General features: G+C 34.5%; 1 protein-coding gene across 3 annotated transcripts in view; it reads right to left on the reverse strand.

Moving 5' to 3' along the window:
- Rab28 (RAB28, member RAS oncogene family) overlaps positions 1-26,478 on the reverse strand; it is an 81,261-nt gene extending 54,783 nt beyond the window's left edge. For 2 of the 3 annotated variants that reach the window (XM_015481965.2, XM_048784199.1), the window contains exons 1-4: positions 26,197-26,467; positions 21,657-21,753; positions 16,477-16,565; positions 3,814-3,943 (exon numbers count right to left, since the gene is read on the reverse strand). In XM_015481965.2, the coding sequence (XP_015337451.1) occupies positions 3,814-3,943; positions 16,477-16,565; positions 21,657-21,753; positions 26,197-26,271 (391 nt within the window). In that variant the 5' untranslated portion in view covers positions 26,272-26,467. Of the gene's footprint in view, positions 1-3,813; positions 3,944-16,476; positions 16,566-21,656; positions 21,754-26,196 lie in introns of all 3 variants that reach the window. The other variant, XM_015481966.2, reaches the window with a different exon arrangement.
- Between the last annotated feature and the right edge of the window lie 1,292 nt (positions 26,479-27,770).

A 27,770-nucleotide genomic window follows, 5' to 3' on the forward strand; every position in this document is an offset into this window, starting at 1 on the left:
TCACAGCGGCCCCAGCAACATCTAGCTGATTGGCTCCTCTGCGGTGATGCTCATTGGGCTGTTTCCCTGCCCTTTCAGACCACGGAGCTGCTCATTGGGGGACTTTTTTGGCTCCGCCCACGTGACCCAGCCAATCGGCCTCAAGAGCAGGAGGATTGTGGGAGGTGGAGAGAAGCTTGGGTGGGAGAGAGAGGCTTGTGGAAAGCCGGTGGTGGCAATTGAGGCTCTGAGGGTTTTTCCTGAGAGGCTGTTTTGTTTGGCGTGTGTGGTTCTAAAAATAAAGTTAGTTTCTTTTGACAAGTGGCTCCTGATTGTGCCCAGCCAGGCTGCGGCAAGATATAAGGATGTATAAGATTTAAGGATGCTGATTCATAATGTAGTTGGTGGGGTGGGGGGAGGATTAGATGAACTCTAGATAGGGTAAAGGGGAGGGAAGAAAAGGGAGGGGGGGCATGGGGGCAGAAAAGACGGTGAAATGAGATAGACATCAAAGTACATGTATGAAGACATGAATGGTGTGACTCTACTTTGTGTACAACCAAAGATATGAAAAATTGTGCTCTATATGTATAATATGAACTGTAATGCATTCTGCTGTCATATATAATAAACTAAAATTTAAAAATTAAAAAAAACTTAAATGTTTCATTTTTTAAAAAATCATCTTTATATCAGACTACCCTCTATCCTCAATTCAAGTTTAGTATTTGATATAAAAAGCAAATAATCTTATAACTTACTAAATATAAGCTCATTGCATGGAAAAAGTTCACACACACACATACACACATACACACACACACACACAAACACACACTCCTTCTACTAACTCTGGCTAAAAGCTGACTACTGCTGTTAATATTTTAACAGACTACATATATTTCTTTTCAATATTTGTTTTCTATTTAAGTTGCAAAAAACGGGATACAACAGTTAAAAAACACATTTAAGCAGATGACTATGTTTCAATGTTGAGAATAATCTAGTTTTAAATGTCTATCATATTTCTCTTGTTTTTCCTTTAGTTAATGTGTGAAGTCTTTGTGAATTTTACTGCTTTTTGGTTTTTTTAAAATATATTTTTAGTTGTAGAAGACACGATACCTTTATTTTATTTTATGCAGTGCTAAGGATTAAACCAGGCCACACATGCCTGGCAAGTAAGTGCTCTACCACTGAGCCCAGCACTAGACCCAATTTATTGCTTTTTAATGTAATTATATTCCCAAAAAGAAAATGAATACATACTACTATATCATACTAATGTAACATCAATTTGAAAACAGAAATCATAAAATATTGAGGAAGCTCAGAGTTAAACCCCTAATATTCTTAACTGCAGAAAGATCTTTCATTACATGATCACATGAAATTGAGCTAGTGACAGATTATACAGTAAACAATATCCTGGAAAATGTTCATCTAGAATCTCTTCATTTTACATGTATAACAGTCTATGTGACTGCATACTCTATGATCTCATTCTGAAAGAGAATATTATAAAAACATGTAAGAAAGTAGTTACAGCGAAGCCAAAAGGGGGGAAAAAAACTGACTTTTATACTATTAAATCTCAAGTAAAATACTGCATTAATTTTCTGTAAAAAATCCAAATAACATATAAATGTTTATTCTTAAAACCTGGGCATGGCAACACCAGCCCAGTTCATAGCTCATTTAGTCTGATTTCCTGTCTTTGACAGGGATCAGTGGTGGATGCCTAACAAATAGCATAAACATGTAACAATGTACATAATTATGCCCCACTATACCATTATCTCAGATGGTGGTTAGATTATATTCTGAAAGAAACAAAAATTAATCCCCTCCTCCCTTTATAATTTCCCATAAATGATGGGAAACCCCCAATAAAGCATAACTTTCACCATAGTATAAGCCAATGTGTTGGTAACATGATAAACAATTAAGAAATTATCTCCTAAAATGAAAAGCTGAATCCAGAAACAGAACCTAAGATCATCAAAACTGAAGATTTGTAAAGGAAGATTTCAATGAACTGAAAAGCAACTGATTCATTTAAAAATAATTATTTATAAAACAGATGAGAAAATTTGACATACTTTTTTTAATATCTTTTAGTTGTTGATGGATCTTTATTTTATTTTCTTATTTATATGTGGTATTAGGAATCAAACCCAGTGCTTCACATGGATGAGGCAAGCACTCTACGGCTGAGCTACAACTCCAGCCCCATTGACATAACCTTTAAAAACTCAAAAAGTACAATTTCTATCCAGATCATGCCATTTTGTGATATGTAATACTGTTTTCTAGTGAATACTATATATTTTTAACTCTTAAGAGAAATGGCATCCAAGCCTGTTTTGCAATGGTTTTAAATTAAGACTTAGATTTATTAAATGCTCATCTCAGTGTGTACAATCAGCAATGTATAAATCTTGATCTGGCTATACAGGAAACACTATTTTCTAAACAATTACAGAGAAAAAATTACTATATTTTCAAAGACCTTTGGAGAAAGTAATTCTCTGGGCAGTATACATGGGTATTGAGTTAACAATCCTTGTAGTTAGGAAACAGTTCCTGACTTACATCCTCTACTATACAATTTGAAATTTTTCCTCTCTTTCTGATTTCAAGTAAGTTGGAGAATATCAGGTCATATCTAATATTTCATATCTGAAAGCCTTTATCGATGATTCATTTCCTGTGAACCAAATAGCAGTCCTGCACTAATTTTAGTTTTAAAATTTTATATGATATATCTCATAGCCTGAGAAACAGATATCAAAAAATGGCTATCCATAATTTTTACCAAGGACTGCTCCTCTCCTAATATAAAGCACTCTTTCTCAAAAAGAAAAACTACAAAACAAAAACCACTGAACAAACCACAAAAATTCTGAAAAGGAAGTTCATAAGCGATTGGAGCAAGAAACAATGCATATAAAATTCTATGCAGACACTGCTTCCTTCTCTAAAACAGAAGATTATTTAACGAAATGCATCTCAAAACTTCAGGGACAGAGCCGAAGCTGCAATGCAATATCATAAACTCTACAGCTGTGTTGCTGTTCTTAATAGTCCATGCTGCTTCCTTAGACCACAGGAAGCCAAAACACACAGAGTCAGGACTGAACTTACCTTCACAGGAATTGGCCAAAACCAGCAGAGCAGTTATGAGAGAGCAAAGATCAAAATAGTTATTAAACAGTACATATTCATTACCACACTGTAATGCCTAAATGGGGGATTAATACGCATTTAAAAGATGTTTACTACAATATGATGTACACTACATGGTATACTGTGAATTTCAAAGAACAGATACCATTTATGAAAATAAAGTTATTGAAAAGACTGAACACACTCTTAAGAATTTTCTACTGTTTCCAGTTTGGAAACAGCTTCCAAAAAAAGTCAAATGTCTTTGTAAGTTCTCAGTTCAGGTGGCTACAACAAAATACCACAGACTGATGGCCTAAACAACCAACATTATTTCTCACAGTTTCAGAGACTGAGAAATCTAAGACCATGGTGCAGTTGACTCAGGATCTGGTGAAGGCCCTCTTCCTAGTTTACAGACGGCCACCTTCCTGCTATAACCCCACATGGCAGAAAAAGACCACCTCTCTCCTCTCTGTTCCTATAAAGGTATTGATTTCATCTAAGAGGGCTCCATTCTCTTTATTAACAACCACCCAAGAGCCCCACCTCCAATTTCCATTATGTTAGGGATTTGAGTCTCAAGATATGAATTAGGAGGGGGACACAAATATTCAGTTTACAGCAGCAAACAAACTTTACTATAAATAAGTAGTAAGAACTTACTTTTATTGCCCACCAAAGCAACCAGCGGCTGAGTTTCTGATTCTTCACTCACTTTCTTCACCACAGTATACCAATCTTCTAAATTCTCAAAGCTTTGATAATTTGTAATATCATATACTAAGAGGATTCCCTGTCACAAAAGAGGTACAGAATATTTGTAATGTACTACTTAAAAAATATTAATTATGAATATTCTTCAATTATGCTTCAGATATATCAAGTAGAATATAAAAGATAAAAATGTAGAGTTTTTATACATAAACTGACTTTATTATAAATCCTAGCACATAAATAATACTAAATGTTCTTTCAATATAAATCCAGTAATTAAAATATAATGCAACCCAGGGTATAATTTTATCAAAAGTGATTTTCCTGTAAGATATGCTTGGCAAATTATAGTAAATAAAATCAGGGCTGGGATTGTGGCTCAGCAATGGAGTGCTCGCCTCGCACATGCAGGACCCTGGGTTCGATCCTCAGTACCACATAAAAAAATAAATAAGTGAAATAAAGATAATGTGTCCAACTACAACTAAAAAATAAATATTTTAAAAAATAAAAATAAAATAAAATCATATCACACAAAAAGGAAAGGCTGCAGGTCTACAGTCCTGTCTCTCACGTTCATGAGGTCAAACATTTAAGCTTTTTAATGAATAACCATCTGTTGCTATTTTTTTTAAAGAATTTTTTTAAATGGAGATTCCATGACATCCCTTGATAGTCCATTTCAGTGTTTAACACAATTTTCTTTAAATGAAAAGTCGATTTCCTCTTTTGGTCCTCTGTGCATTTGGAGAACAACTTGAGAGTATCTTCCTTATAATAACCCTTCATATACTTGAAGATAGTTAAGTAACTCCTTTACCGTCTGCTTTCCAGAGTAAATAAACTGAGTTCCTTAAACTTGCCTCAAAGGGCCTATTTTCTGTCCCTTTAATCATAGTTGTTGATTCTTCCCAGGACATACTACATATAGTTTTTTGACATCCTCTTTAAAATAAGCAATGTAAAACTGGACATGATACTGTAATAAGAGTCTGAGTAAAGCCAAATATAACAGAGAGATTGCTTCCTGCCTCTTATATATCATATTTATCTTAATTTATCCCATTATTTTGCAGGGGAAGAATGAAAAGTATATACATACACAAAAATAACTTCCACATTCTTGATTCTCATCCAGTTTGTGGTCAAATACTTAATACAAAGTTCTGCATAAGTCTGGACTCTAATGGCATCTATGTCTACTTCTTAGAGTGAAGTACTTTTTGCATCTACTATGCATCAGATATATGTCTTTTATTAATTCTCACAATAATCACGTGAGGCTGGCATTATCATTCCCATTTTACTGATAAACAAAGGTTACACACCAATGTCATAAAGATAGGTAAGTGGGTCAAGCCAGAATTTGAGTCAAGGACTAAATGACTAAAAACATTTCTCTGACAACTATACACCACGCATTGTGCTTGGTGCTAGGGTTATAAGTTCCAAACTCTAAGAACCTCATAGTTTTGTAGCAAAAATCAGACACATAAGTAGACAAGGATATACAGTAGTCATGGCCAGTAATATGCTGGTAAATATCCAGCAACTGGCTTAGGCTCAGTGAGGCTGGGAGTGGGAGTACTATTGTACTATTTGCCAAAATTTAGGCAGAGATTGGTAAAATAGAGCCTGTGGGTTGAGTCCGGCACAGAGCCTATATGTGTAGATAAACTTTTATTAAAACATCATCATACTCATTTGTTTAAGCATTACTAATGGCTGCTTTTGTGGACAACTGCAGAGTTGATTAGTTGCAACAGAGATAGTACAGCCTACAAAAAGGCCTAAAATATTCCCTACCTAGCTTTTTACAGGAAAAGTCTGCAAATTCCTAGTCCAGATCAATGTGTCCAAAATTTTCCATTCAGTGATCCTTATAAATTTTTCAGGACTCATAAAAAGACAGAAGGATAAACTTATTAACTGATCTAGCCATCTAAACAACCCTAATGCTTCTCTGATCATTCTCAATACAATTTAAGGTAAAAATATTATATTGTTTTTGATATTATCATCATAATTAGTACCAGTTTTGATCTTCACCATTTTTGTGAAAATCAGAGAAGATTAAGAAAAGCAAAAATATTAAAATACAAAAGGAATTCTAGGACTTTCAGTTTCAGCTCCAACATATAAAAAATTGGTAAGTGATCACACCTGTCCTTAAACAAGGAAAAGTCTGGGCACAATGAAAATCAGTGACTTTATTCTTAGACTCATCAGAGAACTGAGATTGCAAGGCAAATCTCCATTCTGAAATATACAGAGACAGGAGAATTCAGATACTTATTGTCAAGATCAGCTTACCTGGAGTAGAAGCTACTAGAGGCAGTAAATGGTAATATCTAGATGTTAACTTTGTTAGCAGTTTTAACAAATTGCTAGCAATAGTGGTCAAGCTTCAGTGGAATATACTAGGGGCACATAGTCTTAGGGTTACCCCCACACCTCCATGCGTCTTACCTCCAGAAACTTGGGGAAGAGCCAAGAAAAATTCCCTCATGGCTCTGAATGGCGAGAGAGAGAAAGTAACCATTGTGAGATATTTCCAGAGTCTTATGTTCCCTAGGAGAAGGAAAATTTCCAACTCCAGTCTCCTCTGGCCATTGTGTTTCACTAAGTGGGAGAAGCTCAAATACAGTTGTAAAGAGAAAAGCTCCATGACACAGGCCACTAAAAACTGAGAATGCAGAATTCTTTCCCTTCCCCATAATTAGCCACATTACTGACAGTGTTCCAGTGTAACAGCAGTCAACGACAGCTCAAGAGCTACAAGATAGACTTCAACTAAGGAGTTCACTGAGATATCAAAAAAGGATAGAGAGAGGAAAAAAAAAAACAAGAATACTAGAATTTCATGCCTTTGGCACCTATAGCTACAACACACATTCAATATGGCACAACCCAGGCCAAAACAACATAAAACCTCACACTAAAGATCTGTTTACCCAAATTTTTATCACTCAGTTCATCCTATCCAGCTTTCAGTAGGAAATTATACGGCATTCCAAAAGGCATTTTCAAGAGAAAAAGCAAGCTTCAGAACTAGAGTCTGATATGACACAGATTTTGCAATTACTAGATTTAAAATAACAATGATTACAATAAAATGCTAAGAGTTCTAATGGGAAAGACAGACAACATGCAAGAACAGGTGGATAATGTAAACAGAAAAACCGAAACTCTTAAGGAAATACTAGATAGCTAAACTACTATAACAGAAATAAAGAATGCCACTGTTGAACATATTAGTAGATAGCCTGGGACATCAGTGAACTTACAAAATTAGGTTAATAGAAACTTCCAAATCCAAAAAGAAGATGAATAAAATAGAGCAAAAACCTCAAAGAACAGTGGGACAATTCCAAGTCGTGCATCATATCCCTAACTGGAATAACAGAAGAGACACTAAAGCTTATGAAATATTTGAAGTAATAGCCAAGAAATGACCCTAATTCCACATATCAAACCTCAGAGAATACAAGTAGGAAAAATACCAACAACTGTAAAAGGAGGCATACCACATGCACAAAAGACAAAAAAAAAAAAAAAAAAACCTTGAATGAAGCCAGAGAAGAAGGGGAAAATGCCTTCTTAATAACAAGGATAAGAATTTCAGAGAATTTCTCATAAGAAACTTTGCAAATAAGAAGAGAGTAAAGTGATGATAGAAACAAAACAACCACCAGTCTAGAATTCTATATCCAGCAAATTATTGTTCAGAAGTTAATAAGAAATAAAAACTTCTCAGAAAAGCAAAACCAAGGAATTCATTGCCTGCTGACCTGCTCAGGAGAAATGTTTTAAAAATAGGTCTTAATTAAGGGGATTGAGAGGAAGGGAAGAGGGGAGAACATGGGGAAGCACTGGGGAATGAAATCTATTAAATTATGCTATGTCCACACATGAATATATCACAATGAACTCTGCTTTTATATCATTATAATGCACTAATAAATATAATTTAAATTATAATAGTAACAATAATAGAAGATTAGTAGAGTAAGCAGATCAGGGAGAGGGAGAAGGAAAGGAAACGTGGAGGTATTTGGGAATGAGACTGATCAAATTATGCTATGTGCATGTATGAATACAGCATAATGAATCCCACTAATATATATGATTATGTTACAACAATAAAAAATATTTTAATGCTCTTCAGGGAGAAGGAAAACGATCTAAGAAATTTGAGTTCTACATAACAAAGAATGACTGCCACAAAATACCTCAAATAACACAGCAAAATGAGCAAAAAGAACAAAGCTGGAGGCACCACACTATCTGATTTCAAGTTCTATTGCAGTTATAGTAAAGCAGCAATGGTATTACCACCCCCCCCCAAAAAAAAAAAAAACTGACACAATGATAAATGTGACAAAATAACCCAGAAATGAACCACACATGTACAATTAGGTTTTTTTTTTTACAAAAGTGCTAAGAGTACACAATGTTGGAAAAGGACAGTTTCTTCAATAAAAGGTGTTGAGAAAATTGGATAGATATGCAGAAAAATAAAACTGAATCCTTTATCTCACACTACATACAAAAATCAGCTTGAAATGAATTAAAAACATAAGCATAAAAACAGAAACTGTAAAAACCACTGGCAGAAAACAAAGGGGAAAAAAGCTTCTTGATATTTGCCTGGGCAGTATTTTGGATTTGACCCCAAAAGTACAGGCAGCAAAAGCAAAAACTGTCAAAAGGAATTACATTAAACTTTTAAAAAGCTCTGCACAGCAAAGAAAACAACAGTGTGAAGAGAACTCATACAAATCAATAATAATTTTTTTTAAATGGGCAAAGGACCTGAAAAGATATTTCTCAAAGACAGACATGCAAAAAGTCAAAAGATACAAGAAAAATGTTTAACATTAATTGTCATAAAAATGTAGATTAAAATTCACAAGGATGTAACATCTCAAATCTGTCTGAACCACTATTATCAAAAAGGTGAGACTACAAATGTTGATGAGTATGTGGGCTACAGAGAAAACTTTTACACTGTTGGTGGTAATGTAAATTAGTAGTGTCATTACAAAAAACTGCATCAAGTTTTCACAAAACACTAAAAAACAGAATTCCCATTTGATTCATCAATCTCACTTCTGGGTATTTATCATCCAAAAGACCTGAAATTAAGTTTATCAAAGAAATGTCTATACTACCATGTTCATGTCAGCCTTATTCACAATAGACAAGTTATGAAGTCAAACTAAGTGTCCAAAAACAAATGAACAGGAAAAAAAATATATGGTATAAACATACAATGGAATAATACTCTGCCTTTAAAAAGAAGAAAATGCAGAAATTTATGATAACATGGATTGTACTGAAGAACGTAATTCTAAGTAAAATAAACCAGACATAAAAAGACAAATATCACATGTTCTCACTTAATATGTGAAGTCTAAAACAACCAAACTCATAGATTAGAAGCAGAGAATAAAATGATAATTACAGAGGCCTGGGGATGTGAGGAAAATGGGGAGATGATGGCCAAAGGGAATAAAATCTCCCAGTTAGAAAGGAGACATACTTTTTGTGTGAGATCTCAGCACAGCCTGGTGAGTATAATTAATAATAACAATAGTGTATTGACAAATGTTAATTAGCTTGAATTGGTCTCCACTACATCTATAAATCATTATAGCACTTTATATACCATAAACATATAAAATAATCAATTGTTGATTTATAAAAAAATAAATTTAAAAATAGAGTCATACAGAATGAGGAAGGGAGAAAGGAAGGGAAGAAAAGAGAGAAAAAAGAAGCAATAAATAAAGGCAAAATAAAATATTTTTTTCTTATTGTTAACTGATCTACATATAATTAAAGTAATTATAACAACAATGTATTGAATGACTACAGCATATAGCATATGGATAAGTCAGATGAATAACAATGCTATCATGAAAGACAGGGAGGATGCATTGAAAATATTCTCTTTTGAAGCATCCTTACCTCACGTGAAGCAATAGAGTGTTATTCAAGGTGGACTTATATTAGTAAAAAAATATATATACTGAAAACTCTAGGGCAATCACCAAAAAAAAATTAAAGAAGAATGTTGATACACTCAAATAAAATCAAAAAAGAGAAAAAAGAGTGTGGAAAAAAACAAAAATGCAAAGAGTAGAAAACAAACATGATAAATATTAATCCAACTAAATCAATCAAATGTGAATGGTCAAAAAAATACCAGTTAAAAGACATTGTCAGAGTAAATTTAAAAAACAAGACTTAACTATATATCTGCCTATAAGAAACTCATTTAAAATTTTTTAAAAAGGTTGTCTATAAAGCAATAGGAAAATAGAAATTAATGAAAAGAAAGTTGGAATACCATATCAAGGTCATACAATGCAGAGTTTAGAATAAGGAAAAATTAGTATAACTTTAAAGACTGACAATAATGTTAGAAAGGTCTGTTTTCCAAGAATATATAACAAGTATCAGTGTATATGCAACCTAACAACAGGACATCAAAATATATGAGGGTAAAACTGATAGAACTGCAAGGAATTCCAAATCCATGGATTCATTATTATAGCTGGGGACTCCTAAACCCTTTTCTCATTAATTGACACATCAAGTAAACGGATTTTCAATAAGGATATAGTTGACTTGAAGATCACGAATAATCAACTTCATCTAATTTACATTATAGAATACTCCATACACCATTAGAATATACTCTCTTCTCATATTCTCTTGGAACATTCACAAAGACAGACTATATTTTGGGCCTTAAAACATACCTTAACAAATTTATAACAGTAGAAATAATACAAAGCATATTCTGAAACTACAAAGAAATTAACCAGAAATCAATTTTTCAAAGATAGCTTATGAAACTCAAAATATTTACAGATTAAAAAATATATATATATATATATTTATATATATATGTATATATAAAACAGCAGAATGCATTACAATTCTTATTACATATATAGAGCACAATTTTTCATAAGAGATTAAACAATATATTTCTAAGTAACGTATGCATCAAGGAAATCTGAAGAGAATTTTTTTGAGTTTTTGAACTTAAGGAGTACAACTTATCAAAACTTATGAGATGCGCCTAAAGCAGTGCTTAGAGGAAAGTGTTCATTGAATGCATATGTTAGAAAAGAAGAAAGATCAACAATCTAATCTTCCACTGTAGGAAATCAGAAGAGCAGTTTTTAAAGCAAAATAATAATAAAAATAAATTATAGCAGACACCAATGAAAAGAGAAGAACAGTACAAAAAAATCAATAAAACCACAAGCTGGTTCTTCATAAAGATCATTTTTTTTAAAAAAAAAAAGAGAAAAGACACAAATTACTACTTTCAGAAATGGATGAAAGATCATTATTAATTATCACCAATATTAAAAGGATAATAAAATGAACAATTTTATGACCACAAATTTAATGATATAGATGAAATGGACCAACTGTCTGAAAGACACTTAATATCAAACTGGTAACCCCCAAGACCTCTCTACCCACCAAGCTCAGCACACACACATGACAAAAGCTAGACCTCTAAGAACTCACCTCTTAAAGGTCTAGCTTTTGTGTGTGTGTGCTGAGAACCTAAAACAAAATCCTAAATAACACATTAAACTCATGTCCTCAAAATAGCTAATCAAACATTATTTGTGAAATATTTTTGTATTGTAGCATGTGTACGCAATCCAAAGTATTCATGAAATGGGCAATAGAAAAAAATATCAAAAAATACAAGCATGTTTAAATATGAGTTTCTCACCACATCAATCAATCCAGAATTCTTCTGATTTCTTACAGAAACTATTAGAATCCACCCAACCACAAAAAAGTACAAGTCCCTCGAACATATCTTAACATCAACTGAAGTCTGAGGTCAACCTACTTGGGGCTGCTGGATCTAATCTTCCTGGCATGCTTGTATCATCTAAACCCATCGCCATGTCTCCTGCCCCATAGACCTCTTGTTTCATTTATCTTTCTTCTGTATTCATCCCCATAATGCCCTGTGCTTCCACTTCCCAGTTTGCCTCCAACTGTACCTTTTCATCAAATTTTTATATGACCTTGGAAATCAGATTTCAAGTTTAATACGTCCTTCTTTATCTTCAAATTCTTCAATAAAAATTTCCCTCCATTTTTTTTCTTAACTGCACTTTTCTGCTATCTTCCAAATTCCAGAGGATACTACTAACCCTTCTTTGTACACTTCACGACTCTTATATAAATAGTATATAAGGTTACTTTATATAGTACTTTGTTTTCATCTATTTCACTTATCATATCTAATAAGCATGATCAGTCAGCCAGTCAAATCAGTCAAATGAATACCATTTCCAAAGTAGGAACTGATAATTGTTTTGAAGTAACTCATATTGGTATCAACACTTAATAGGCTTAACAGTGAAATATTACATAGGTTTAGATCCACAATCCACAGGTGCCAAAAACTATTTAACCTCTGAACTGAAACATTTCCTTATTCCAAAATGCAAAGGTTTTTTCCCCTCCCTTACTTGCAAGAAAAATGATTTACTTTAGTTTTTAGTTAGAGAAATTAATTAAGTCACACAGATTATACAACAGTCATAACAATATAATACCTTGCTGTACAGATACAACCTCTAAGAAACACCAACCCAAGAGAGGTCTCTAAATGCAATCAGTTATAAATTGGCAATATCCAAATAAAGTTCATGGTAAAAGACAGCAGAGGGTTTCAGGGAGTCCAGTTTTGAGGTATGCTTTCTCCCCAGTTGTTATACAGGCACCAAACGATTTTGTTACTAGTTAACAAGTTGACTCATCTGTGTGGGGCACTGGCACACAATAGCAGTTGTGTTCTACCTCACAAATAACTATACTTCATTGAGTTTATGCTCAGTGGGGCAGTGTTTGCAAACCACTTAGATTCCAAGACAGAAAGAGCTACAAAAATGAAACATCCAGTCCTTCTCTGAGGTTTGTTATTAGCCTCTGTTAGCCACAGGTTACAGGGCACTAAACACTATGTACTGTGTGTTTGCTCCTAACCACTAGGAAAAATAGCCTATAACATCTTTCTGAAGACTCCTAGAAATTTTTTAATTAATTTAAAATCTGGAAATTTTACTGGGACATATTTCAATTCTTAGAACTAGTTCTTGTTAAAATATCTTACTAATTCTTTTTGGGTGTCAATTCAATTTGGTTTCAACGAACACTATTCAATAGACTATGGCTAAAGTTTAATTTAACTGGGGGAAAAGTGAAGAGGGTAAAATAATCAGTTTTATTTAGGCCTAAGTTAACTTCCACCCTAAAATAAGCTTCTTCCTGGATATTAATAAATACTTTTTAAAATAGACTTGCTAGTTTAATAGGCCAGACATGGATAAGATAATTCTTTCTAATCACAACACAAAGTTAGAGAACCTAAAACAAAATCCTAAATAACATATTAAACTCATGTCCTCAAAATAGCTAATCAAACATTATTTGTGAAATATTTTTGTATTGTAGCATGTATACACAATCCAAAGTATTCATGAAATGGGCAATAGAAAGAATCTACAACTCTAAAAGCAATACAGATCTACTTTGAAGAATAAAGTATATGATTATATAATATAAAGTCATTAAGTATATTAGAATGTTTACAAAAGTATTGTTTTATGGTTATAAATAATGAATCAGCTTTTCTGTCCTAGATGTATATTTATATCTATTTTAACAAAATAAACTACTAATAAATAGGCTTTGTATATTTTACATAGCATTCACTTTTAATTTCTGGAAAATAGAAAAAAGTTATTACATTATCATTAGTTTATGACAACTCATTTCATCATCTGGAATTCTCAGTTTCCTGGTCAATTTCATGAAAATGGTCATAATTTTCTCAAGAACACTATACTGCATGATTGTTTAATAAAGCAGGGTATGGGCTGATAACAGTCACAAAAACTGTTAGAGTCTGTAAACAAGTCAAAATAACACCTGGCATTTTGCCAGGGGAATGTTAAAGTTCGTAAACAAGTCTGGATGGTGCCTGGCAAAATGTCAGAGGGAGTGGTTTGAGAAGTAACAAAACCGAGCCATTAGGTGTAGAGATTCCTGATTGGTTGACTGATGTATCTAGTTTATGCTAATTAGATAAGCTGTGTGGAATGTATAAATACTGCTCCTGTCCTGCAATAAACGGCTCCTACTCTGCTGTATCAACGTACACAAGTTCTTCGTCACCCCCCCTGATTATTCTGCTGCAGCCGTACTCCGGCAGATGGTGGCCCGTACGGGGAGCCCCGGGACACTCGGGGGTAAGTGACAAAAAAAAAAAAGCTGCTCGTCCATAGATAGGACGGGAGCAAATCTGCTCATCCCTAGGCTGATAGGGCGAGAGGAAAAATGGTCATTTCAAGAAAATGGAGAAGATTGATACAGTATGTTTGTGTCTTGTTTTGTCTCAGTGTATTGTATTGTCTTTGTGATGAAAATATGGAAGGGGTGAGAAGTAAATTGATAAGGGAAAGAGGCACCCCAGTGGAACCAAGAATAGTTAGNATTTAAGCTAGCTGCCTGCGAAAACTTACCTGGACTGTGATTTAAGCTAGCTGCCTGCAGAACTTACCTGGACTGTGAAATCAAGCTAGCTGCCTGCAGAACTTACCTGGACTGTGATTTACCTGGACTGTGAGTTAATCTATTGAGACACTGCTTTACCTGGACTGAGACAACAAACTGTAATCTATAACAAATTGTAACTCGGTATCTTTGCTAACGGTGTCATTGCTGGTATAATTTTTCCAAGGGCTTCTTGCATGGAGCCATCAAGTGGCTTGGTATTGTGGCATTTTGTATCCTCCCTTTCTGTTTGTAGCAGGTTATTTATGGTGTTTCTGTAAAAAACCACTATGGTCATTATTTAAATTAAACAAAAGGGGGAAATGTTAGAGTCTGTAAACAAGTCAAAATAACACCTGGCATTTTGCCAGGGGAATGTTAAAGTTCGTAAACAAGTCTGGATGGTGCCTGGCAAAATGTCAGAGGGAGTGGTTTGAGAAGTAACAAAACCGAGCCATTAGGTGTAGAGATTCCTGATTGGTTGACTGATGTATCTAGTTTATGCTAATTAGATAAGCTGTGTGGAATGTATAAATACTGCTCCTGTCCTGCAATAAACGGCTCCTACTCTGCTGTATCAACGTACACAAGTTCTTCGTCACCCCCCCTGATTATTCTGCTGCAGCCGTACTCCGGCAAAAAACTGCAAGGTGTGAACAACATAAGGCATCAGCAAAAGGAAAAGCATCAACATGGACCTTCAAGACAGAGGCCTATACAAGTTCTAAGAGAAAAATAACATTTACTTTCTCTCAAGAAATGAAGCACATGAAAAAAGAGAATAGAGACATTTTACTAAACCTAAGGACTCCCCAAAAAGATGGAAATTCTCAAAATTTCCACAAATTTTCATATTAAAGCCTGCTGATTGTAATCAACTATTTAATACATAAAACAATATGTTAAGGGGATGGTTAGGCAATATTGTGAACGTACTAAATACCTCTGATTATATACCTTAGAATGGTTAATTTTATGTTACACTATTTTCACATCGATTCTAATTTTTATATAATAGTAATATATTTTAAATGACTTTTAAAAATAAAATAAATAAATTTTAAATGATTTTAAGTAAAATAGAATTGATAAAACCCAATTCATGAACATTATATTTCCCTAATTTTTAAGAAAAAAGGATTATTTGCAGTTTATATTATTTACTCTTGAAATACATAAAATACTCCTGTTCTTCACTAACTCTAGATATACAATAAAAATTATCCTATTTGACACCAAGAATAAAATATCATTATAAATTAGATCGGTCTTACTTTTATTTAAAAAAAAAAATCCTTTATGTGGCCAGAAGATAGATTTTATGGGGCAAAGAGGAAAAAGAGTACAATTTTCAAACTGCATTTTATCAAGCACAGGAGTAAATCAAGGACTGCAACTTTCTACATATCTCTGTCCAGACAGTTTTCTTTAGCTTCATGTCCACTTTAGTTCTAATTTGTTTAAAATGGCAAAAAAGCCAGACACACAAGTCTTATATACAGGTTTTAAAAATAATAGTGCATAAAATAGCAGGTCATATAATCACAAATGTAAATGTTAAACATAAGTAGAAAGATTTTGCAGAAAATAAGGAACAATGTAGAAAAACAAAGAAGAAGGTTTTAAGAATCAAATTTTTGTCCTTGCAATTTAAGTTTTCTCCTTTTCTATTTTTTATTATAAACAGATCATCTAATAATACCTATTTTATTATAAATAAATCATCTAAGAAATTTGACACTGCATTTTTCAACTGCTAACAATAACCTCTAGAAATATAGATGGCATGTAAGACGTTAAGAGTTTTCTAATTCCTACCAATTCCCTCACCCAAATCATTCCAAACATAATTTGGGGAGAATGAAACCAAAGGACTGGCACAAATGCAAAATGAGTCTCTCTCATATCAAGGAAAGATTAAGTTAGAAAGAGTGTGTGTGTGTACATTTTTATAAGAAGAGTATTGTCAGTAGTAAAATAACCATAGAATTTATGTCATACCTGTGCTCCATAGATATATTTATCCAACATCTTTCCTCCTATCGTCTGCCCTCCTATATCCCAAAGTTGAAGAGTAACATTCAAGTTTCCTAGAATATAAAAAAAGTACATAAAAAGTTAAGTAATATGAAGCAACTGAGCGGAGTTTCACAGAACACCGAGTCACAATGTTAAACTCTGAACCTAATGTGCCTTTTATTCTGAAAAAAAATATTTGGAACTATGAAAATAGTGTTGTCAAAGAAGTCATAGTGGAGAATCTAGGTTTATGCCTTTATTCATTTCCATGGAACCACATTTATTCTTCTTCAAAACAAAATTAAGTACACTTTAATTTATGAACTTAAGCCCTAAAAGAAAAACACAAGAAATATTCTGAACCTTAAAAAAATGTAAATATTCTCAAAGAATAGAACAATAAAGCACATGTGCATGGAGTAAGAAACATACTTTAAAAATAAAAATTAAAGCTTGATATGTTAACCCACCCAACCCACATGAATTTTGCTGTCGGTTCTAAAACTCACCAAAAAAAGACTATAAAAATGCATCTTAATTTCAACTCAAAGAAATATTTTTATTTGAATGTCTGCTATATACTAATGATAAACAATCAAAAATTATGTTTTCAAATTTAACCTGTAAAATATGAACACATTTGATGACCCTGGTCAGAAATGATATAAGATACCCAGACCCAGTATATTTCTAAACAAGATACATTCATACATATTCAAAGTATGTCCACTGAAACAGATTATATGTGCTTCAAAGTCTTGATAATATACTGTGATTAATTCTCTTCCCCCATGCAAGCACTATAAAAGCATCCTAAAACACTAATTAAAAAGTAATCTTTAAAATTCATTTGTACAGTTTGTAAAATATTTGGGTGAAGCAAAATGTGTGCAATAAGTTATTTCCTCTCATCAATGCAACTAATCATTGAGCTATAAAAGTGAATGACCATGTCCAATATGCATTTAGCTTAACCCTTCAAACTATTCTGGCTCATAGCACTATGTTGTTCTCTTTAAAGTCTCAACCAGCATCTTCTAAATGACTTGCAAATCAGGAAAATCCACATAAAAACTGAGAAAATGACCTCACTTCCAAAACAAAAAGAATTATAAAGACAAGAATTTTTAGGTCAATGTCAAACACTAAAAAAAAGAGAATGCTAGTCATATCATTTAACTGAAAAGAAAGTAAGACATTGGATTAACCAGCAAAATTTTACCCTTACTTCTAAATTTTGGTGGGTTTGTATTACAATCTTTCCATTGTTTGGATGTAGGCCTGCTCCATCTGCCACCGCGCAGAGGATTTCCAGGAAGAACTTCCATTAGCATTAATGAGAGCTACTGAAGTTTATCACCCACCATCATTCTCAAAGAAACACTTTCAACGCTCACAGAGTAATGAGTGAAACGGTATTAAAGCCCTATGAATGCAAAAACCAAAATGTCACAGACTAAGACTTGTCCAACAACCTACATAACCCCAATTTCTTAAAAAAATCTAAATTTTTGGAGAGTCAAACCAAAATAATAGTGTTACAGAACACTGTCTCAAATTTAGTAGATGAGAAAGCTAACCTCAGTAAAGGTATATGTTTCAGAAGTCCCTAGATAAACAGACAGTAATCCATTCATTTTATTTGAAAAACTCTTTACAGGCATTTGTTTATATCAAAAGACAATGCTTAACTCTTATAGTGAGTAAATTATAGAGTAAAACTATAGACAATGCTTATTAATTGCTAAAGGGTATTTAATCCAATTTCTTCAAGGTCAATAATCCCTATTACTTAACCTCACATCAAGATAATATAAAGCTTTTTGCCTTTTTTTTCTTTATATTCTAATACTAGATCCTATCTGAACTAGATATTGTGAATACTTCAACTTTAGGAACACGCTCTTCATTACCTGCTTCCAAATACTGACTATAATCATCTTTAAAACCCTAAATCATCTACCTATCTCCAATCTAAGAGATTTATATTCATATGTTGAAGATACTTTTTAAAATCTATACCTTTTCAAACACTGTTGTTTGCTTGTTGCTTTTCTTTTTTTAAGATATAGATTCTAGTGACTCAGTAGTAAAAATAATTATGCATTATTGATAATCTACCAAAATTATCAGCAATGCATATTTTGCTAAAATATTAGTGAAAAGCAATTTACTATCATTATATCTTTGACAAGAGGTATTAACTTCGCAGATGTTTCATATACCTAGAAATATATATTTTTAACTTCTGCATTAGAATTTTAGGCTTATTAACACATAAAACTAAAAACGGGGATTCTCAATTTGAGGGAAAAAGTCATGTAAAGATGTGATTCAAATCAATTTTAACTTCAGATTTGAAAGTATAAACATATGAAGCCTCCTATTATGTTTTCAAGATGACATACCTATAAAGTTGCATAAGCATATTCAAGTAATACTATAATTTTTTTCAATCAAGTCTGCATCTAATACAAATGTGTAACAAACAAGAATATCACAGATATTGTCAACAATCTAATCTCAAATGCAAAATGCGATAAAGTCCCTGCTCCTCTGTAAGAAATGACATGTAACTAGGAAAAAAACAAAATAGATGGGGTAACAAAATACAAGTAAGTTGTTTTTGGTATGAATCAAAGCCACCAAGAGGACTCAACAGTGACCTTGTAAAAGTACACTTGGTGCCTTGGTTAACCTTACTTAAAGTGCTGCATAGTCAAGATGAAACTAAAAACACAAGACTGCCCACTTCTTGTACTAAGACTTAGAAATCCTTTTCACAGTAGAACGCTGTTTACTGGACTGTACCCACAAGCTTCCTGAAAGTATTTTGACTAAGGCTCTTAAGAAGCTCTATCAGCAGAATCTCTGACTAACAGATACACTATTTTAAGCAGTAAAATCTGCACAGTGGTTGCATCCAGACTATACAGCATACCGGATCATGAACTATACTAAAATGGATGAGTATTTACAAAGTAATGACCTTGAAAACCTGCATGAAGAGAATGTGAATAGATGGACATGAGGTTTACATCCCTAACAATCTGACTGTTCAGAAAACTTTACTGAAATAGTAACAAGTATTAGATTCACATACGATGCTGCTTTACCATAAATTCAACAATGCTTAACTTAGCAAATGATACAAATAATAATTCTACATTGAACACTTACAATGAACTGAAATTAGGGTGAAAGCATATAAAGGATGAACTACGAACCTTGTGATTTATTTGTATTTCTTAAATACACCTATTAGTTACATAAGATCAAGACACACTAAAACAATTTTGAGTCCATTAAATGGCAAAAAAAATAAAATCCCATCCTTTTAAAATGTAGAAATTTTTTCTGGAACACTGTATATCAAAATAAAAATTTCATCAAGAAAATTAAGATATAAATTCATTAAGAGCAAATGTTTCCAAGAGCATATGTTTCCATATGTTAGCTCAGCACTCACCTAACACGTAAAAGCCATAGGTTGAATGTACTGTACCACAAAAAAAAAAAATTTCTTAAAAGAATATATGTTTCCTAACATCATTTTTTAACTTAAATACTTTGTAAGCCTAAATTATTATACTTTAAATTTGAATCTTAAGAATACCAGAACTTTTTACAAAGTAATCAGAATTTTTAAATTGGTAGCACTATGCAATGGTCAGAAATCATCACAAGTGTCACATAAATAGTCCAAATCAGTCTTTATAATATTTAAGTACATGCTTCCTCCTTTATTTAAGCTTTCAACTAAATAAATGAGAAAAATTAAAATTAAAAAGACAAAAAGTTGGTGCTTTTACTAATCAAAACAAAACAGCTGATAACTATTGAGGTTCTCTATGAACAACTGGCATCCCTGAGAAAAACTGGCAAAACTCAATTTTTGATATGTACATTATATGATTTGTGACTTCCCTAAGTGTCTTGAATGGAGCTTTAATCTATATGAATAAGAATGATACAAATAAAAATATTTTCAGTTTTTAATACATTAAAGAAAAATACAGATGAAATAAAGAATGTATGTTTCTCATTAAACCTCTTACTAAACAATAACTTATTAATGGAAAAGTTAGAATTCTTTTTTCCTCACATTGTCTCTCCTATTCTTCACTAAGAACTAAATAAAAACAATCGCAAAATAGAGTATATTAATAATGAGATAAGAAGAATACCTCAATTATCAAGAGTTTTCCTTAACTGCTCTACAACTTTTATGGGGAATAGTCTGGTGTTTGAGAGGTTAACAGATTTTAATAATACTGGAATTTATTAAATCCCATTACCCTGTATCACTTGCATTCTAGTATATGCATTTAACATCATACCATTTTATTCAAATGTGTTTCCTTACAGAGAAGAGGGTGATGGTTTATAAAGTCAACCAAGATAAACTGCTTTTAATAAAATACTTTAAACATAGAATTTGACCATTGAAATTGAATGGACAGAGCATTTTAAAGCCCCAATTGTTCAGAAACTAACTTAAAACATAAACCACTCTTTTTGTGTTATTATTTCCCTGTATTTCCTACAAAATGTGCTGCAACTGGCATCTAAATAGTTTCTTTGCATGGTGAACTGAAACATCTTGAATGCTCAAACTGTATTTTTATGAGTGCCTAGGGACCCTAAATTTTAGTGGTCTATTAAATGCCAGCAATTTCATGCTGCCTTGCATAAAACAGCATTCACATATTAGAGCACAGAAGTTCCATAGCTACATTATACTTCTGTTCCAACTTTCAAACAAAAAACTGAAGTAGAAGCTAATCAAAATAATATTTTAAAAAATAATCCTTCCCAATCTTTTCACATTCAGTTAATACAATATCTGTTAACAAATGTATAGCATTTAATTTTTTAACACCTTTTAGAATTTTATAAGCAAATATGATTTATCCTCAAAAAAATGTATAGTGGCCAGAAATAGTGAGGGGGTGTGGGAACATATAATCTTTTTATGGCTCACATGCACAATATGCCTTCATGCAGATGCTGATTAAAGTTAAACTTCCTACAGTAGATTTACTGATTGCATATATTTTCTTGCAGAAGCAGCACAAAAATTCATTTTACACAATTTGGCCTTATGTTTGTTATTGCAATATTTGTACAATTTTCTATGTTAAGACTTTTTTGTCTCTTACCTGGCAATGTTATCCTTCTCAAAAAGAAATCCAGTCCTATAGTTTGCTTGTACTGTTTTCCAAAAGTTTCTTGAGCAAAACACGTAGCTAAGGAGGTCTAAAAAAAAATTGATGCACAAAATACCAAAATTAATTAATGGAAACATAAGACTACTACTAAATCTTATTAAGTATTTTCTTAACATTTATACTCCAATTGATCCACCAGACAACTTAAAGCAGCTCTAATCAGTTACAAGGGGAAGGAGAGACCTAATACCCCCAGGTAAACTTTACTTGCTAGCAGCCAGCAGTGGAGACAAAAGACTAATCAGTTAGATCTCTTCAAATCCCCTGGCTGTCAAGCAAGGGAAATTAGAATTAGAGAATTATTAACAAAGAAAACTAAAGGAACATGACCAATAATCTGAATCTGACCTATCAGTTCAAAAAAATGTTTTCAGAGAACTCTGAGTTTCACTTATAAGGTTAAAAATTTTGAGGGTAACTGTTCTCAGCTAAATAAGAAGAAGGGGAAAGTAGCTTATAAAATTTCTTTTTTTTTTTTTTGCAAGAAATTCATCTTAACAATCTAATTTTCCTCTGTTAAAGATATTAAATGAAAATAATTAAGTAGAATGACCCTGATAATATGTATCTTTTACATAAAGAAGCTAGCATTATTAAGATTAATATATAACAGGCAATATAAATCCTACTCAAGGTTCATAATGCTTAAAAGTCATAAGATTATAACCAGAACAGATAATCACCTACTTTTTTAATAAAAAGGTTTCATTCAAAAATCCTAAAGCTTTTTTTAATGTATTTTTTTAATCAAAGCAAATGAATAATTCTGGTAACAACTCAAATAACTCAATAACTCAGATTTCTTAAACATTTTAAATGCACTATTATTATTTGAAAACCTCCCCAAAAGGACAAAAAAGGCAGCTTCACTAAGATTTTATATTTCTCAAGACAAAGTGCCAAAGTTAAGGTAAAATAACCCTTTTTTAAAAGTTAAAATTAGATGTCAATTCTTAAAATAACGAAAACTAAGATAAATTTTCCAAGATAGCTTATTATAGATAATTATGATGTAAGAACAGCAGTGTAAAAGAAAACTTGGCCAATTTTTAATTTCTTTTAATAAGACGTAAACTTCCTTTTACACAAAACCATATTTTTCACAAATGGCAATTTGTACACCCTAGCCCCAACTTAAAATATTTACTCAGAATTTGTAATAAATTGCTAAGATATTTGATCAAGTAATTATTGAGCACTACCATAAGAAAGATGTTCTACTAGACATTTAGAAATAAACTCACTACATTTGTTATATCCTTGAAGCATATAACGATATCAAAACTGAAAGACAAGAATAAAAGAGGTGAGTATTCTTTTTTAAGTCTTTTTGGCTATCTTTTAGCCTAATTGTGCCTCCCTTGTAGCAAAAAAAAAAAAATCACCTGTAAAGAGATTCAAAGTTCTGAAGAAAAATAAGTATGATCACTTCCACAACTACAAGTGCTTCAAATGTTTAATATATGGGTGGTTGGAAATGTAAAAGTAAGGAGAAATTTGAGGCACATGGAACAGCATATTGTCATTTGAAGTAATTTTTCACTTTCATTTAAGATTCTCAATATTTAATATTTTTATGTTAATATTCAGAAAAATTCTGAGTAAACTTCTTTTCTTGGAAACAGAACTTCCAAGATTTTTAAATATTTTTAATTAGTTTACTACATTTGTTATATCCTTGAAGCATATAACAATATCAAAACTGCCTCAAATATTTGAGGCAAAAACAGTCTCAAAATCAGAGGAATTTCGATTGGACTAAAGTATAAACTGTCAATAGTACAGGTCATAGGAAACACAAATAGGTTCTTATTCCTGACATCCAGCTCTAAAAATTATTCAGAGAATCAACTGAATCTATAGGAGAGAGGATTCTTCTTCAATTGTCTAGACATCATCCCACCTTTCACACTCAATAATTTCTCACAAATTACTACAGATACCATTCCTAAAAATCATAAAGTGAACTACCACCAGCTACCATATCTCAACATTTTTATCTGATTCTTTGTATTTCTTGTTTGGAAAACTAATATTAACATCTTTAAATCAAACTATATTGATTAACACCATAAAACAGCAAAAAAGACTATTTTGCCTCAAAAATAAGAAATGTTTAATAAATCAGAATTGAAAATATACAGAAACATGTGCCACTGGAAGGAGTAACTAAATTTCTCTTGAAGAAACTGTTAGAGGTCATGTCAGTACTGTTCTTTATTGCTTCTGTCTGTGTGTATCAAAAATGCACAGTTTAAGGAGCAGGAAAAACTAATGCTAGAAAAATGGCAAAGAGTTAAATCAGGATACAAATAAGAAGTGAGTTCATAAAAGAAAAGGACAGTAAAAGGAGAATGGAATGTTGACAGCTGCCAATAATTGGAGGCTGAGTAGGGTAAGGAGAAAGAAATTTTTCACATAAGAATAAAAAAAGAACCTTAGGTTTCAAATGCCCATTTCTGACAGGAAAAGAAAACTGTTCCTTTTTAAATGCATTGTTTAGTCAAGAGGATGAAGAGTAAGTTAGAGCACCATAAAAAATATCACCATTATTCTTTGAAGCAGAATGATAAGTCCTGATTCAACAATACACAAGTGAAAAACTGTTCTGTTCTACAAGAGACAGAGATGAAAAACTATAATTATTCACACTAAATTAGCAACTAAGTAAAAATATGTAGAAAAGCCTAAATTTTGGGAAACATGGATTTGAAATTATGAATAATTACTCTTCAACTGAGTAATAGATGTACAGTTAGATAAAAGCCAGAAGAAAAAAATGAACAAAAGTTTAAAGAAATATGATAACATATGGGATAATAGGTGATTTGAGGATCATTTCACAAATGCATTAATATTATCGTCATAATTTTAAATGGAAAATAAGCTTAGTTACTAACTGAATTCAATAAAATTTAGAAAGCAAAAAATTATGTGGCTTTCAAAATAAAATCTAAATGATAAAATCATAAAAACCTAACTTAAAATTTTTATTGAATAAGTGTTAGAAACAAGGCTGACTTGTAAATTTATAACAATTCACTTATTCAAAATCCTTTTTAAGTGTCCAAAACATTCGTATGCTAATAAAGCGACCCCACGTTCTTTTCTTTCCCAAAATATTTAAAGGTAATTACAACATATGGAAGTATTTGCCTCAGAATAAAACTCAGTAATGCAGCCTGGAAAGATAAAGAAATGATAGGATTACTCCAATTTTGAATACGAATGACATCTTTCCCAAGGTCTCTAAACCTCGAACTTCTGCAGCAGCAGTCGTGCAGAGCAAACTGCCAAGGAGGATTCGAAGAGAAGCCGTCACCGCATTAACCAGGGTCCAAACTACACCAGCAACGTGGTAACGTGAAACCGAAAAAGGGGAAAGGCCAGCGTTTCTGAAGGCTGGCTGGGGAAAGGGGGCGAGTAGAAGAGAGGCAAACTTTAGCAATATTCCCACAAAGTGTGTTGGCGCCCTGCACAGAAGCAACAGGTGTGAAAGTACCCGGGGCAGAGGCTCTTCCATTTATTTGGAAGGTGGGATCCCTGCAACCCTCCCTCTCCCCCGATCAAATACCTGGCAGTTTATAGCACTGCAGGAGTCCCACAACCTGGGGTCAAGAAGCCCAGCTCAGGGGCACTGGCTGCCTGGGGCTAGTCTCAGGCATGCACTCATTCATTCTTTCAACCAAAGATCATTGGTCATCGAAGGCTGGATTTTAGGGCAGGGGCCACTGTCATGCTGGAAGTTCTACCCTAAGCAGGAGCTCAAAAAAATCTTTGTCCCACGAATACTTGTACTGACAGGTGCTGTGCTGGGAACAGATATGAAGAACAGGTATGATACTAGCTTAGTTACTAACGTTTATTGAGTGCACACCGTGTTCTAAGAGCTTCGTGTGTATTTTCGCATTTAATGTGTATTTTCACATTTCACCCTGGCGGCGACCCCTATCGATACCATCTTATGGACGAAACCCAAATAGGTTCGCAACGTGCCCTCCAGTGACCCGCCGGGAAATGACGAGCCTGATCCTCTCGCAGGGCACCTGGGTCCTGAGCGGAGTTCTGGGGGCTCAGTGGGCAGCGCAGGCATCGGGACCTGGAAGGGCCGGGGGCGCCAGGTGCGACCTGCATTGCAGGCGGAGGTGCGGAACTCCCCGGCAGATGCTCGCCAGCCTGGAGGCGAGGAGCTGAAAGCTTCCCAGCGAAGGACGCGGACCCGAGTCTTGAAGGAGTTCGCGATCCCGCGGGGAGCTGGGGACCCACTTCTCTGTTTTTAAGGGGGCGCTGGACAGCTCTCCGCCTCCGAGCGCCAGCTCCGTGTTCGGGCGCGGGCACCGCCAGGAGGCCGGGCCTAGGGGCGCAGGGCTCGGGCGGAGAGGCGGACAACGGGAGGGGCGGAGGCGGTGGGGCGCAGGGCCGGCGCCGGGTTCCTGCAGGCCTGTGATGGCTCGCCCGCTCGAGGACTGACCTTCCCGGAGGTGCCGTCCCCCAGCACGACGATTTTCAGTTGCCGGTCCTGGCTCTCCTCCTCAGAGTCCGACATGGTGTCCTGCGAACCTGGCCCGCCCCCCGAAGTGGAGGGAGGAAGGGAAGTAGGAGGCCTCCGGGGGCGGGGGAGAGGAGGAAGGGAGGTGATGAAGGGCCGACCCCCCGCCCCGGAGTCTCCACAGCCGCTGGAGGAATCCAGGGAGACTCACTCTCCGGGCGCCATCTTGCCCGCCTCCCCACCTCCTGCGCACAGCCCCGCCCCTGCGCCTGACGTAGGGCGCGCGCCCCGCCCCTGCACCAACCGTGCCCTCCGCGAGCCTCCCCTGCAGGCTGGACCACTATGATGGCGTAGGGGTATTCTAGTGGGACTCACGAGACGCAGCGCTGCACTGGCAGAGGAAGGTTGCTGGAAGAGAAAAGTAAATGTGTCTTTCAAGGTAACTATAGAAAATATGAGCATATAAGCTTTCAAGCGTCCTATTAAATTCCACTCTTTCTGTCCCTGCCTGAGACGGTCCCTGAAGCAAATGGTTTAGCCCAACGAGGTGGAGGATGCTGATGCTTGGTTGCCAGGGAAGCCGGGAGTCGAAGAGGCGGTGGGGCGTGGCCTGTCTCTGGGCACCCACGCGCGTGACCCTAAGGAGCCCAAAGGGAGCGTGATCTGCAACCGACTTGAGGATGAAAGTCCTGAGCAGCAAGAGTGCTGGCCGGCAGCGGGGCGGTGGGACGCTGACTAACACCGCCCTCCAGGCGATGAGCCCAGCAGCCGCAGTGAAGTCAGTGGAGCTCTCGTTCTGTCTGCTACTTGTTTTGGCCTCTCAAACCCTCGGTTTCCGCCTCTGAACAACCAGAGTCGGAAGATTAATTCACCAAGCAGTGCTGGGCGCCAACCTCCTGGCGAATGCTTTTCAACTAGGGCACCCAAAAGTGTGGCCCTGCTCGTATTCCGATGAAGTGAAAACAATTTTCCATGATAATTTGCCTTTATTCCACCTTCATTTCTCACAGAGGTGCAGTTTTCCAGAGGATACCTACGGTGTATGACGTCTTCACTCTAGTAGCTAAGGGAGCTAGTGCTTGCAACAGTTCTTAAACATTTCTCAATTTTTAACTTCAACGCATTAATGCTACGTGTAACGCACAACAACATAAAGTCTTTGGCATTCACAGTATATCTTGAGAGTATAGAAGTCTTTGTCCAAATAAAAGGAGAACTGCCCTGTACAGCCTCCCTAACAGAATGTCAACCAAACTTCATTAGAATACATCCACATTCAATCGGTTTATTCTTTCAGAAACAACTTGACAGTGGATGGTTATTGTAATACTCAGTTTCTCAGAGAAGGGGTAGAGAAGAGAGGGAAATAAAGATAACAGATACCATTAAAGCACATTATTTGCATGTATAAAAGTGTCACAAAGGAACCCAATTTTGTACAATTAATATGAGCTAATAATTTTTAAAAACACTTTAAAATTTTTTTCTCACTATAAAGTCCAGCCAATGACATTAGGTATGTCCTGTAAAGTAAAACAAAAATCTCTCGTTCTATA

Source organism: Marmota marmota, unplaced genomic scaffold, assembly GCF_001458135.2.
Source record: "Marmota marmota marmota unplaced genomic scaffold, marMar, whole genome shotgun sequence".
NCBI lineage: Eukaryota > Metazoa > Chordata > Mammalia > Rodentia > Sciuridae > Marmota > Marmota marmota.